This window comes from Garra rufa, chromosome 6 (genome assembly GCF_049309525.1).
Source record: "Garra rufa chromosome 6, GarRuf1.0, whole genome shotgun sequence".
Classification (NCBI taxonomy): Eukaryota; Metazoa; Chordata; class Actinopteri; order Cypriniformes; family Cyprinidae; genus Garra; species Garra rufa.
In genome coordinates, this window is record NC_133366.1 from 11,307,728 (window position 1) to 11,323,604 (window position 15,877).

Consider the following 15,877-nt stretch of genomic DNA (forward strand, 5'->3'; position numbering starts at 1 on the left):
CGGCTGCATGTCATCATTCATATACATGTGCAGACTCACAACCGAACCACATAAAGAGTGTCAGACTAATAAGACACATAAGAGGTTCAGACGAATAGGAACGACTTAAATGTGCCAGCGCGCAGAGATAAAGACATCCACTGCTAATGTTCGTGACCCGGTTGCATCCTTTGAGCAGCCGGGATGGAATTGCTTTATGTAGATATTTGTCGTTTGTTTAATCTGCTAATGCCAGACTGAGCTGGAAATTGAAACTGTGTAATAGCTGCATCTTTAACAAGGTGAGGAAAGACACTTTCTCAGGTGGACGAGGGATTTGTTGTGACAGCCTTGTTACCTCAGTGAGCGCGGCGCCGGTTTCTCGCTGGGCGACGCTCAATCTCTCTCTCTCTCTCAGTTTGGTGTCTCTTTGGATCGGGCCCAGAGTTTGCAGATTGCTGACTGGCACGCAATCGCTTGTCTCTGGTGGGGCAAGCGCTGCACAGGCGAAGATTAGCCTTTCTCTCATTGTCCCTCTCTGTTACAACTTCTCTTTCTTTCTTGCTCGCTTGCTTTTCTGTGTTAAGCTCTGAAGGTTATGTGAATCATCTTCTATTGTCAGACATGGCCTTATTATTGTAACACGGTGTGCTGAAAAGCTCTCCATCAAGTGATCGGTCTGTCCTCCCTGAAAGTCAAATATTTTGTGAAGAGGCAAAATCGCAGCCAGTCGGAACATATTTGGTGTTCCACCCGTCTGGAGGCCAACCGCGAATGATAGTAGGCTATGCATTGTGACCCCCGCTCTGTCATACTCATTATTTTTGTAGACAGCCATTATTCTTTATATCAGTGATTCTCAGCTAATGTCTTTTCGGATAGGGTCACGGTCAACTGAATAACTGTGCATTTTTAGAATTGCTAACTAAATAGGCTTTGCGACTTTTAGCTGAAAACAAGTCTTATATTTTTGCATTGATGTCGAAGGTTGTGCATCAAATCAAACTTGGTATTTTGGTTCACATTCATTTGGTTCCGAATGAAAATCCTTGAAAACTACACAAAATCTCCAAAACTAAATATTTTTTGTTGCATTTAAAAAACTGTATGTATATGAATTACACTAGCAGTCAAAAGATTTTGATCAGGAAGATTTTTAATGTTTTTAAAGACGTTTTTTCTGCTCACCAAGCCTGCATTTATTTGATCCGAAGCACAGCAGAAACAGTAATATTTTGAAATATTTTTTACGTTTTAAAATGACTGTTTTCTATTTGAATGTATTTTAAAATGTACTTTATTCCTGTGATTTCAAAGCTGATCACATGATCCTTCAGAATCATTCTAATATTCTCATTTGCTGCTTAACAAAACATTTTTTTTTTTATTATGTGGAAAACAGCTGAGTAGAATTTTTTCAGGTTTCTTTGTTGAATAGAAAGTTCAGTAGAACAGCATTTATCTGAAATACAACTCTTTGGTAACATTATAAATGTCTTAACCAACACTTCGGATCAATTTAAAACATCCTTGCCAAATAAAAGTACTAATTTCTATAATTTATTTTCAAAATTTTATTTTCTGACTTTTTAAATGGTATAGTGTATAATACAAAAGCTTTTGTTTCAGGTAAATGCTGATCTTTGCATCTTTTAAAAAAATGAACGTAACTGTTTTAAATACTGACAATGATAATAATAATTAAAAAACAATGATTCAGCAAACAGCAAATCTGAATATTATAATTATTTTTAAAGCAAAAGAGGCTTCTTTGAGAAAATTAAAAATCTTACTGTTCAAAAACCTTTGACTGGTAGTGTATATATATTTTAAACTTTTTTTCATCACTTTTATACAATAAATACCATATCAGCTTATGGAATGTAAAATCTGTAGCAGAAGTAGCTTGCTTTATTGTAATATTTCTTACCTTTTGTGCCTTTTTCTAACTTCTACCTACCCGTATATAGCCTCATCAGCAAGGTTCAAATACCCTTTCATCAACACCAAACCAGTCCTCATAAATATGAATGAAATAATAACCCTCATAAATATGTTTGCAATTCATATTTACACTGAATATTTAGCATTTTAATATTAATTCGAATGGCCATTATTATGAAGCGAAACATGCAATGCTGTGGTTGAAAATAGACAGTTTGAGAACTACAGCCTCCGTTTAGCATTATATTTAATGGGGAAAAAAAAGTGCTTTGTGTTGTCGAGAAATGTAAGTGAAAGTTGTTGTGTGTGCCATTCACACAATTGGCAAAAACCTACATATATATAAAAAAAATTAAAGTGCCTGATTGTGTACAAAAGATAATTAAAATGCATGTGCACCACTATTGCAGTATATGACATGTTGTGCACCCAGTGTCTTGCATGTGTTTACAGTCAGTTGGAAGTGATGTTTTTAATACATACAGAGGAGATTATGTGTTGGTACATTGTGAGTCTGGCCAGTGTGTGTGTGTGTGTGTGTGTGTGTGTGTGTGTGTGTGTGTGTGTGTGTGTGTGTGTGTGTGTGTGTGTGTATGTGTGTGTGTGTGTATGTGTGTGTGTGTGTGTGTGTGGGTTTGTGTGTGATTAAATGTATGTTTCAGGTGCGATATAGTGGAGTGACAGGCAGGAGCCCGGACTCAATCCTCTTAACATGCGCGCTGTGTCTTTAGAAGCGTTCTGAAGTCTCCTCTCCCTCTCCGAGCTGCACACGCAAACATTTTCCCCTCAGCCTGTCACTCTCATTTAGTGCCACCATCACAGTTTCTTACTGGAGTGACTGGCAGCGGTATGGCCCGCATTAGCATTTTCACTGCCTTACCATTCACAGTAACCGAAGAGGACGGTGCAGAATGTGGCCAAAATACCCAATTCATTTCCCGTCTGACTTGTGTATAACACATGCAACTTTTAGAGCTGGGTGATAGGTCAGTGTTTTCAAATCTTGTGATATTAAAAATATATCCCAAAGCCTAGGAGATTCAGAATATTTAATTAAAAAAGTAAAATACAGAAAAATCTAGTTAATGAATAAACAAGGCAAGTTTGGAGTCTGTAAGATTATATTTTAATTAATACTTAACTATCTATGTCGATTAACTTATCGATCGATCAATCACATATGTGACCCTGGACCACAAAACTGCTTAAGTCGCTGGGGTATATTTGTAGCAAAAGCCAAAAATACATAGTATGGGTCAAAATTATAGATTTTTCTTTTATGCCAAAAATCATTAGGAAATTAAGTAACGATCATGTTCCATGAAGATTTTTTGTAAAATTCCTACTATATATTTATCAAAATGTAATTTTTGATTAGTAATATGCATTGTTAAGAGCTTAATTTGGACAACTTTAAAGGTGATTTTCTCAGTATTTTGATTTTTTGCACCCTCAGATTCCAGATTTTCAAATAGATGTATCTCGGCCAAATATTGTCCTATCGTAACAAACCATATATCAATAGAAAGCTTATTTATTGATATGATATATGTGTATATATCTCAGTTTTGTAAAATTTAACCTTATGATTGGTTTTGTGGTCCAGGGTCACATATATATCTCTGTCCATCCATCTGTCTATCCATCAATCTATCAACTATTTGTCCTTCTGTCCGTCCATTAATCTATCATCTATCTATCCATTATGTCCATTTATTGATCTATCATCTGTCTGTCTCTCCATCTGTCCATCAATCTACCATCTATCTGTTCATCCGTCCATCAATCTGTCTGTTGATTTAACATCTATCTGTCTGTCCATCCATCTGTCTGTCTGTTGATCTAACATCTGTCTGTCCATCCATCTGTCCGTCTGTTCATTAATCTATCATCTATCTGTCCCTTTTGTCCATCCATCCGTCGATTGATCTATCATCTATTTGTCCGTCCATTCATCTGTCCATCTGTCCATTAATCTATCATCTATCTGTCCATTCCATCCATTTTTCAATCTATCATCTATCTGTCCATTACTCGATCTATCGTCTATCTGTCCATTCGCCCATCCATCCATCCATCTATCCGTTCATCTGTTGATCTGTTGATCTACCATCTATCTATGTGTCCGTCCATCCATCTGTCCGTTTGCCCATCCATCCGTCCTTCTGTAGATCTATCATCTATCTATCTGTCCGTCCATCCATCTGTCCATCTGTCTATTAATCTATCATCAATCTGTCCATCCATCCATTCCTCAATCCATCATCTATCTGTCCATCCATCCATCCACCCATCAATCTATCATCTGTTTGTCTATCCATCTATTCATCAATCTGTCATGTATCTGTCCGTTCCATTCATTTGTCAATCATCTATCTGTCCATTCCATTCATTTGTCCATCTATCATCTATCCGTCCATTCCATCCATCAATCTATCATCTATATGTTCATTCCATCCATTTGTTAATCTATGATCTATCTGTCCATCCACCCATAAATCTATTATCTTTGTACCCATTCCATTCTTTGTCAATCTATCATCTGTCTGTCCATCCGTCCATTTCTCAATCTGTCATCTATTTGTCCATTGTCTATCTGTCAGTCTATCATCTATATGTCCATTTCTCTATCTATCATCTATCTGTCCATCCATCCATCAATCTATCATCTATCTGTCCATTTCGTCCATTTGTGAATCTATCATCTATCTGTCCATTCCTTAATCTATCTATCTCTCAATCTATCATCTATCTGTCCATCCATCCATTTCTCAATCGATCATCTATCTGTCCATCTGTCCATTTCTCAATCTATCATCTATCTGTCCATCCATCCATTTCTCTATCTATCATCTATCTGTCCATCCGTCCATTTCTCAATCTATCATCTATCTGTCCATTCCTCAGTCTATCATCTAACTGTCCATCTGTCCATCATTCAATCTATCATCTGTCTGTTCATCTGTCCATTCCTCAATCTATCATCTGTCTGTCCATTCTGTCCATTTGCCAGTCTATCATCTCTCTGTCCATCCATCAATGTATCATCTATGTGTCCATCCGTCCATTTCTCAATCTATCATCTATCTGTCCATCTGTCCATTTCTCAATCTATCATCTATCTGTCCATCCGTCCATTTCTCAATCTATCATCTATCTGTCCATCCGTCCATTTCTCAATCTATCATCTATCTGTCCATCCGTCCATTTCTCAATCTATCATCTATCTGTCCATTCCTCAGTCTATCATCTAACTGTCCATCTGTCCATCATTCAATCTATCATCTGTCTGTTCATCTGTCCATTCCTCAATCTATCATCTGTCTGTCCATTCTGTCCATTTGCCAGTCTATCATCTCTCTGTCCATCCATCAATGTATCATCTATGTGTCCATCCATCCATTTCTCAATCTATCATCTATCTGTCCATCTGTCCATTTCTCAATCTATCATCTATCTGTCCATCCATCCATTTCTCAATCTATCATCTATCTATCCATTTGTCCATTCCTCAATATATCATCTGTCTGTCCATTCCTCAATCTATCATCTGTCTGTCCATTCTGTCCATTTGCCAGTCTATCATCTATCTGTCCATCCATCAATGTATCATCTATGTGTCCATCCGTCCATTTCTCAATCTATCATCTATCTGTCCATCTGTCCATTCCTCAATATATCATCTGTCTGTCCATCTGTCCATTCCTCAATCTATCATCTGTCTGTCCATTCTGTCCATTTGGCAGTCTATCATCTATCTTTCCATCCATCAATGTATCATCTATGTGTCCATCCGTCCATTTCTCAATCTATCATCTATCTGTCCATCTGTCCATTTCTCAATCTATCATCTATCTGTCCATCCGTCCATTTCTCAATCTATCATCTATCTGTCCATCTGTCCATTCCTCAATATATCATCTGTCTGTCCATCTGTCCATTCCTCAATCTATCATCTGTCTGTCCATTCTGTCCATTTGCCAGTCTATCATCTATCTGTCCATCCATCAATGTGTCATCTATGTGTCCATCCGTCCATTTCTCAATCTATCATCTATCTGTCCATCTGTCCATTCCTCAATCTATCATCTGTCTGTCCATTCTGTCCATTTGCCAGTCTATCATCTATCTGTCCATCCATCAATGTATTATCTATGTGTCCATCCGTCCATTCCTCAATCTGTCATCTATCTGTCCATCCATCCTTTAATCTATCTAGCTATCTAGCTGTCTGTCTCTCTGTCTGTCTGTGAATTTGGCACATTCTAGCACATTTGCAAGTCATGAGGTAACTTCTATTGTTCCTGTTGTCTCATCCATTGCATCAGTCAGCCAGTGACGTTTTATCTATATTCACAAAGCTACCGTTGTACTCAGTGACACAGGTGCTGCAGATAAGACCACTGTGAGTTATCACTGTGCTGTACCACACCAGAGGCAGATGTTCCCGTATGTTGATTCTGGATGCACACACACAGGACACAGATAAGATGAAGTCCGTCTGTGCTCCTGCCACTTATAGCTAGAGGGAAGTTATGGAAAATAAAGACGATGTTCTTAGAAGAAGATATGTTACATGACCCAACAATATGAGCGAACAAGACAGATTTTTGGAAAACATCATTCTTGGAAGCAACAGTGAAGGCCGTTTAAAACCCATTTTCCTTAAAAAATGGAAAATAAAGGTACAGCTGATGTACTTTTGAATCAGAGAGTTTCTTGGCAGCGCACACCAGGATTACTGATTTCTTTTTTTCCACCAGCAGCGCTCCAAATGTTTTTGTGAAGAAGTAAAACCTTTTAAGGTCTGTGAAAATAAGCAAAAGGGAATGAACACAGGTCAAATGACGTAACGTAAATGGATCATGGGTAATAGATACAGGGAAAGCACAGTGCACAACCTAAAATTAAACTTCTACTTAATACGCCTGGCTGTATTTAAACTGAGAAGAGAAAACAAGAGAGAAAAATGAACTGAGCTGGTTGTATTTCAAGATAGATACATATTAATTCTATGTTTTTCTCATGTAATAGATTTGTGTGCAGTGATTGGTCAAGGTCTGATCAAACTGTTTCCTGACAGGTGGCCCAGGCAGATGGCCCCGTCCAATGGGCTGTGTCGGTATGGCGCCCGCATCGACTGCTGCTGGGGTTGGACACGTGTCTCCTGGGGCCAGTGCCAGCGTGAGTAACTGCTGCTTTAGGGGTGAACAGTGCTATGGGGGGCCAGCTTAGGGTGCTTCTAGACTTCCATGATGCTGTAACCTTCTTTTAGCCACTTAACAACAGCACAGCAAGTCACCAATTGCCATATGTGCAATACATTTGCATAACCTAACAAAATTTCTATGGACAATACTTGGTCCTAGTTTTTACATACTAATTTTTAGGAACTATTTGATTTTATAGCATACTGTATAATGAATTGGTGACTTGTAATGCCCTCACTGAAGTGGTAGCTGCAAGGTCAGGTCACATGGCTGAAAATATGCAAGAAGGTCCTGGGACATAATGCTTCTGAATTTCATGCTAACTAACTGGGTTAGCCGTAAGAAAATACCTGCCGGTTGTCTGCTTTGTCTTTGAGATATTCTGCATGACACCCAATATTATGTGGTTCAGTCATTTGGAATAATTAAAAGGTACAGTGAGCAGTTCGTGCAGGATTAGTTTGAGTCTAAAAACACAGAAAAAGTCCAGGCATGTATTGAAAAAAGCACATTTAAAGATTTTTTTATAGAAAGTGCTGTACAATAATAAGAAAGCCTGAAAGTAAAAATAAAGAAAAGCAAATAAGATAATCAAGTATTAAAAATGATACAAAATGATCACAAATAATAATAATAAGAAGAATTGTTGGAGTTTTGTTGTTGTTACTGTTGTAATTTTTTATTTAAATTATTATTCTTATTATTCAAATGACAGCATCAATAATAATATAATAATTATAATAACAATAATAATTGTCATTATTGTTGGTGTGTTGTTGTTGTTATTATTACTGTCATTACTATTCTTATTATATTATTATAGATCAATTGTATTATTTTAATAACAATAAAAATAATAGTAACAGTAATAATTATTATTGTTTTGTTGCTGTTGCTGTTGTCATTTTTATTTAAATTCCAATACTAGTGATCCTTTTTGTTAATAATTTAAAATTTGTTAAAATTTGTTTGTTAATTTTTGTTTAATAATAATAATAATAATAATAATAATAATGTAATTATTATTATTAGTATTTTCTATCACAACAACAACATTAATAATAATAATAATAATAAATAATTTATCAAATTTATTATTATTATTATTAAAATGACAATAATAATAATTGCTATTATTGTTGGTGTTTTATTGTTGTTGCTGTTGTCATAATAATAATAATAATAATAAGTATTATTATTGATCACTTTTATTATTTAAATAACAATAATAATGTATTATTACTGTTTGTGTTTTGTTGTTGTTGCTGTTGTCATTTTTATTTAAATAATTTATTAATTTATTTAATAATAGTAATTATAATAATAATAATAATAATAATAATAATAATATCAAAATTACAACATCAATAATAATAATTATAATCATATTTTTTTATTATTGTTGTTGCCATTTATTAAAATTAATTATTAAAATTATTATTTAGAATTTTTATCATTTTAATAATAATTTACTGTATAGTTTTTGTTGTTGCTGTTGTCATTTTAATTTAAATTCCATTATTATCTTTGATCATTTTTATTTTGATAATAATATTACAAATAATTACATTATTCTTTTTTGAATGACAACAGCAACATTAATAATAATAATAATAATAATAATAACAAAACAACAACAAAAATAAATTATTATTGTTTGTGTTTTTTGTTGCTGTAGTCATTTTTATTTAAATGTAATAATTATTGATCATTTTTATTTTGTTTACAATAGAACACAATACAATGCAGTATAAAATATTAAATTATATTATTAATATTATTTAAAAAATAACAACAGCAACATTAACAACAACAACAACAACAACAAAACCAACAACTATTATTATTATTGTTATATCCAGTTAAATGTTGTTTGCAATCGCATTACTCATAATACCATTAGTTAAAGCTAGTGTGGTTTGTGCCAGATCCAAAATGTCAGCTCCCCAAATAAAAGTGCATTCATCTCACACTAAAAGTGATGAGGCCTCTCCAATCTTACACCGCATTAATCACATAATGATTTTCAAGTACGGATTAGCTCATTTTATTGCGTTATCATGGAATCAGAGGATGTGCTTCCCCTGCTCGAATTAACAGCGTCTTATGCTTCATTTATCAGCTTCCATATGTTCACTACAAATCTAAAAATGATACAGCATGCTTTTGAGTGAATGTTTGACCGTATCACCAAATGGAAGCAGCCTAGTGATGATTCATGGGCTATTCTGCGATGCATGATGATATTAGCGGGACAATGTATCGGGCAGCCTGACAAATGCCAGATTCTCTGCATGGCTTGTGCACTTGATAGCCCAGCTGTTGCCTTTGCCGCAGAATTGCATTTTTTTCTGGGGGGGTCACACGCTGAGGGCACTGAAAGCTAATGCTAATGCTTGTAGATCGCCATCAGTTTGACCATATTTTGTAACATGAAGCAATGTTTTCTTTGTGTGACTGTGCAAATGTCTCTCACACTTCACATGGCTGAGATACGCCTTCATAAATATCGTATTCTTTGGCCAACAAAGATGGTATTATGTGAGTATGCTTGACACAGACGGCTGAGAACGGTAATTGGAAGTAAATAAATATGCACAACGGGCGGTGAACCGACCGATTCTATCCTCAATCACGGACGGCAAGACTGCCAGCGGTTGAACTCGCAATTTTGGCAGAGAATAGAAAGTGCACGGAGGGATGTTAAGGGCTCCATCATGACTGATTACGGGATCGCTGCATCTCACATCTTTGATGAAATTGCTGCGGTTTGTTTTGGCCGGTCCGTGATCGTACGGGGTGAAGATACACATTGAGAATGAAGGCCGTAATGAATGCATCCCCGAACACAGACTCCTCTGGGAAAGAGAAGTGCTCGGCTCCGAAATGCTTTTTCAAATATTCATCCAGTCAAAGGCTTTGCTAGGCGCCGCAGTCATATCTGGCAATAACAGGAACACGAAGCTGCAATATTTGACTTTCTCACAACAGCTGGTTTAGGGGGCAGCCCTCGGTTTCGTGGGCTGAATTGGTGATTAAGATTAAACCTCGCACAGCCGAAATTAGATTCCCCACTCATAACACCCTAATCATCTAGAGTTAACAAGATCTCAAGCTGAGGATGAATTTTGATCAAGTTCCTTCACGAAGGAAGAGCGACGGCACTGTGTGAGACTGAAATCCTGTGTGGTGAAAGATCTCAGGGGAAAAGACGTCAGGACATCTTGGACTGTAATCTCTCTCTCATTCTCTCTGTAAAAGCAGGGTTTTATAAGAACGTTGCGGGTTCAATGCACAGCTTTATCAACAGCTTTGGTGGCATAATGTGGATTACCACAGAAGATCATTTCGACTCAGGTTAAAAAAAGAGCAAAAATCATAGTTACAGTAAGACATGTACGGTGGAAGTCCACAAGGACAGGCAGTCTACATTAAAATAGGTATATGCGACCCTGGACTACAAAACCAGTCTTAAGTAGCATGGGTATATTTGTAGAGATAGCCAACAATACATTGTATGGGTCAAAATTATCGATTTTTTTTAATGCTAAAAATCAAAAAAATCATTAGGATATTAAGTAAAGATCATGTTCCATTAAGATATTTTGTAAATGTCCTACTGTAAATATATTACAATTAACTTTGAATTACTAATATGCATTACTAAGAACTTCATTTGGAAATTTTAAAGCCTATTTTCCCAATATTTAGATTTTTTTGGCACCCTCAGATTTCAGATTTACAAATAGCTGTATTTCAGCCAAATATTGTTCTATCCTAACAAACCCATCAATGTTTCTCAATTTAATCTTTTTTTTTTTTAAATGACCTTTTAGACTGATTTTGTGGTCCAGGGTCACATATTAACATTTTAAAAGTGGTGTCAGCATAATTTATATATATATATTAGGGGTGGGCATAGATAATTTTTTTTAATCTAGATTAATCTAGATTAAATCTTGGAATTAATCTAGATTAATCTAGATTAAAATGGCGAATTTGAATACTGCTGAAGGCATTCAGAATATGTGTGCTACCCAAATAATGACTAAAAGTAAGTCTTCGAGAACGGGCCAGGTGGCGTATTAGACCAGGCACTCATCTCCTGTTTCTAAAATGCATCACAAACTGCTTGACAATTGCATTTACAACATAATTACCTATACAAACTTGTGTAACCAAGTACTTCTGCGCACCATGCTGCATGACGTGCAGGTTGCCGTTAAATACACAGACGCGCACGGGCATGGATTTCTGCATGCATAATCTTCCATTAAACTGCGTTGCTTTTAGATGCGTCAATTCAGTTGTTGCATATAGTTTAATGTCTTTATTTCGGGATTATTAAAGTAAATTATAACTCAAATTTGAGATTTTACTGGGGCACAGCAGATTTCCACTGGGGCACGTGGCCCAGTAAAAAGGGTCTAGCAACGCACCTGCCCTGAAGCGGCTTCATAGCTGCATACATGTTTGCACGTCTCACTTGATGTGGTAATTTCACAGAAGTTGAAGACTCGTTCTCGCCTCCTACAGTGCAATTCGACTAGGTATACATCATCCGCGCTAAAATATCAAGGTGAAAGTCATCATATCTTGCGTAGTTTAGACCCAGCTCCCAACCCAACTTTGAGAATAGATTAACGGCGATATTTTTTTTATCGCCCGATAAGAGTCTCACGTTAACGCAGCACGTTAACGCTGATAACGGCCCACCACTAATATATATATAGGCTATAAACACACTACCAGTCAAAAGTTTGGACACACTTTCCCACACTTTCCCATTCTCTTTGATAGGGAAGTGTGTTCAAACTTCACAATTAACTACGAGGTAGGTAGTTGTTAGGTTTAGAATAAGATCCTGAAAAATGTTTCATTTCAAATCAAAAAGGATCATGTGACACTGAAGACTGGAGTAATGGTGCTAAAATTTCAGCTTTGCATCACAGGAATAAATTACTTTTTAAAATATATGAACATAGTAAACCGTTGTTTTAAATTGTAATAATATTTCACAATATTACGTTTTTTACTGGATTTATTATCATATAAATGCAGTTTTTGTTCTGCTAAGTCTGGTATTGTTCACATTGGTAATTTAATTCATCCACCCAGAAAAAAAAAATCCCAAATCAAAAAGGGCTGTTTTTAACAGAAAAAAAATTGCGTTAGTGCTTTAAAGGAGAACTCCGGTGTGATTTTGACCTAAAGTGTATTGAATCATGATACTGAGTGTGAACGTACCTTGCATATCTCATCTCGGTTTGTGTCCAGCTGTCCGAAATCTGGGGTCAGTTAGCCGATGCTCACAACAGGTTGTCAATGAGAGTCAACAGGGCATCGGAATAGCCATGTAAATAAATCACTGTTTTATGCCATTTACGAGGCACAAAGTAGCTCCACACTTCATTGGTAGACTTCCAAGGGCCCTGACATTTAAAACGAGACATTGAGAACTCAGAAAAAGCACCGGTAGTTTATTTACAAGAAGATTTATACAGACAGTACCTGGAAAAGAAAATCAGGTCGCCGCCATCCTGAACTTAGTCACGATAAGTCGAGTGTCGAGCACCAAGGAATTCATCAGGTTATCAACGTATCAGGTTGTAGTTTCCTTCGTGCTCGACACTCGACTTATCGTGACTACATTTAAGATGGCGGCGACCGGTCTGTTCCTGGTGGAAAATGTCTGTATAAATCTACTTGTAAATAAACTACCGGTGCTTTTTCTGAGTTCTCAATGTCTCGTTTTAAATGTCAGGGCCCTTGGAAGTCTACCAATGAAGTGTGGAGCTACTTTGTGCCTCGTAAATGGCATAAAACAGTGATTTATTTACATGGCTATTCCGATGCCCTGTTGACTCTCATTGACAACCTGTTGTGAGCATCGGCTAACTGACCCCAGATTTCGGACAGCTGGACACAAACCGAGATGAGATATGCAAGGTACGTTCACACTCAGTATCATGATTCAATACACTTTAGGTCAATATCACACCGGAGTTCTCCTTTAACATGAATAAAAACTTCACGATTCTTCTTTTAAACCTTCCTGAATGCTAACCAGCTTAATTTGCAATGAGATTTTTGTGCTTGAACAGTAGAATACATCTTATCTGAGTGCCTTTTCACAATCAGTGTAGGTGAATCCAAAATTGAGCTTCAGTTAAAGGTGACATATCACGAAAATCAGATGTTTAAGTGCTATAATCGGGTCCCCGTGCATCTAACAACCCAAAAAATGTGAAAAGGACATCCCAGTAACTTTATTTTGGTAAACCTTTTTCTGCAAGCTTGTGAAAAAAGAGTCGCTCAGATTTTGCTCCCCCTGTGACATAGGAAGGGGATTTTATTATAATATAACCGCCCTTTAATCTGCACATTTTTGTGCACATCGCCATCTTTATTTTCGCAAGTGACACTGGTGTACCAGTTCTAACGCTATGGCAAAAGTTTGACCAAAGCATGCTAACTGTTCTGTCATTGGCTGCACAGACAAGCACAGAGCAATTTTTAGAGTCCCAGCCTCAGAGGAGACAAGAGAGCAGTGGATTTATTGATCTATTTACTGTATATTACGTTGCTGCCACATTCTTTCCCATTCTTTCCCAGCTGTTTACTTTAATGGACATGACTGACTGTTTTTGTAACTCACGTGTATTTTTGACATAAACTTTTGTGTATTTGTCAGTTTAAGCACAATAAAACATGAAAGAGAACTTATTTTAGTACTCGCATGCCATGTGACAGAGACTTTCTATATCAGAAGTTTAAACTAATATGGCTTTGAAATGCATGATTTCAGCACGATAGACATGATAATCAAACCCAAACAGATGTTTTTTGTCAGAGTATCCGATGTACAAGCTTTAAAGGCACAGTCCTATTCTAGAAAAGGAGGCAGGGAGCAGCAGCTCATTTGCATTTAAAAAGCAATGCACAAAAACAGTGTGTTTCTGCTTCCACTCAAAATAGGCATTTTCAAAATGATATAATAAATGATCTGTGGGGTATTTTGAGCTGGAAACTTCACAGACGCATTCTGGGGACATCTGAGATATATATTACATCTTGTACAAAGAGTAATGTAAGCAAGAGTAATGTAAGCTGTGGGAGTGTCCGTCACTGCTGTTGTTAAAAACTCAAGTTAATTAGTAGTAATTGGCCCTCGTGAGGACCAATGAGGTCATGCAGGACAAGGTGGGTGATGGTATCAGAGAACAGGATTTAATAATTGAACATCTGCAACGCCAACTATACTGTTCCTAAGCTGCTCTTAAAATACCAGCTCAGCAAAGTATTACTCAAATGTTTGAGCATCGCTGGTTCGCAGGGGAGTGTGTGTTAGCCTGACCTGACTGAAGAACTGCAAAGAAACCTTTGTTAGAGAGGCAGTACCGCCTGGGCAAGAGAACATAGGAGCTAGAGGAGTGGAACTCTGTTTTGTGGATCCAATGAATCCAAATTTGAGGACAGATACTTGTTTTGATACTTTGAAAACAGTTTGAGCATTGTTGTACAGTGGTTTGATTTTGACATATTTTATGCATTACATTTGAGGTTAAAAGTTTACATCCCCCTTTCAGAATCTGCAAAATGTTAATTATTTTACCAAAAGAAGAGGGATCATACAAAATGCATGTTATTGTTTATTTAGTACAGACCTGAATAAGGTATTTCACATAAAAATGTTTAAATATGACCCACAAGAGAAAATAATCCCCTTAATACTGATTGATCAGAAAAGTTCTTCAGGTCCCACAAATTCTTTGGTTTTTCAGCATTTTTGTGAATTTGAACCCTTTCCAACAATGACTGTATGATTTTGAGATCCACCTTTTCACACTGAGGACAACTGAGGAACTCATATGCAGCTATTACAAAAGGTTCAAACACTCACTGATGCTTCACAAGGAAAAACAATGCATTAAGAAAAACTTTTGGAATTTGATGATCTGGGTAAATCAAACTTATTTTGTCTTCTGGGAAACATGAAACAATCTTCTGTAGCATCTGAAGGGCAGTACTAAAAAAAAAAAAAAAAAAAAAAGATATTTAGGCAAAATAAAAAAAATGTAGGCTACACATATTTATTCTGTTCAAAAGTTTTCACTCCCCAGCTTGGTCGCATGGTTTTTCTCATTTTGGTTAAATGCTTACTGAGGCTGCATTTATTTAATTAAAAATACTGTAAAAACAGTAGTATTGTGAAATATTATTACAATTTTAAATAGCGGTTTTCTCTTTTAATATCTTTCAAAATGCAATTTTTTCCTGTGATGCAAAGCTGAATTTTCAGCATCATTACTCTAGTGTTCATTGTCACGTGATCCTTGGGAAATCAGTCAAATATCTGGTTTGCAATTCAATAAAAATGTCTTATTATTGTATTAATTTAGAAAATGTTGCTTAATATTTTTTGTGGAAATTGTATTTTATTGTATTTTTAAATGAATAGAAAGTTCAGAAAAACATAATTTATTTGAAACATTATAAATATCTTTACTGACTTACTTTGATCAAAGTTATTGCATCCTTTCTAAATAAAAATATTAATTTCTATTAAAAAAAAAAATACAAAAAATTTACTGATCCCAAACATTTGATCGCTATGCAGATATTAAGGTACTTACAGCTTGTTCAAACTGAATAAAAAAAAAAATCATATTATTATTTTCCATAAATGTAAGAACATTAATATAGTTTTCATCACCATGTGAAATGTGAGAGACTTTAGGCTT

The 15,877-nt window shown here is 36.0% G+C and overlaps 1 protein-coding gene across 2 annotated transcripts in view; it reads left to right on the forward strand.

The window, feature by feature from the left end:
• Window positions 1-15,877, forward strand: part of npnta (nephronectin a) — a 70,138-nt gene that overhangs the window by 7,790 nt on the left and 46,471 nt on the right. For both annotated transcript variants that reach the window (XM_073842026.1, XM_073842027.1), the window contains exon 2: window positions 7,007-7,107. In XM_073842026.1, the coding sequence (XP_073698127.1) occupies window positions 7,007-7,107 (101 nt within the window). The remainder of the gene's footprint in view (window positions 1-7,006; window positions 7,108-15,877) is intronic.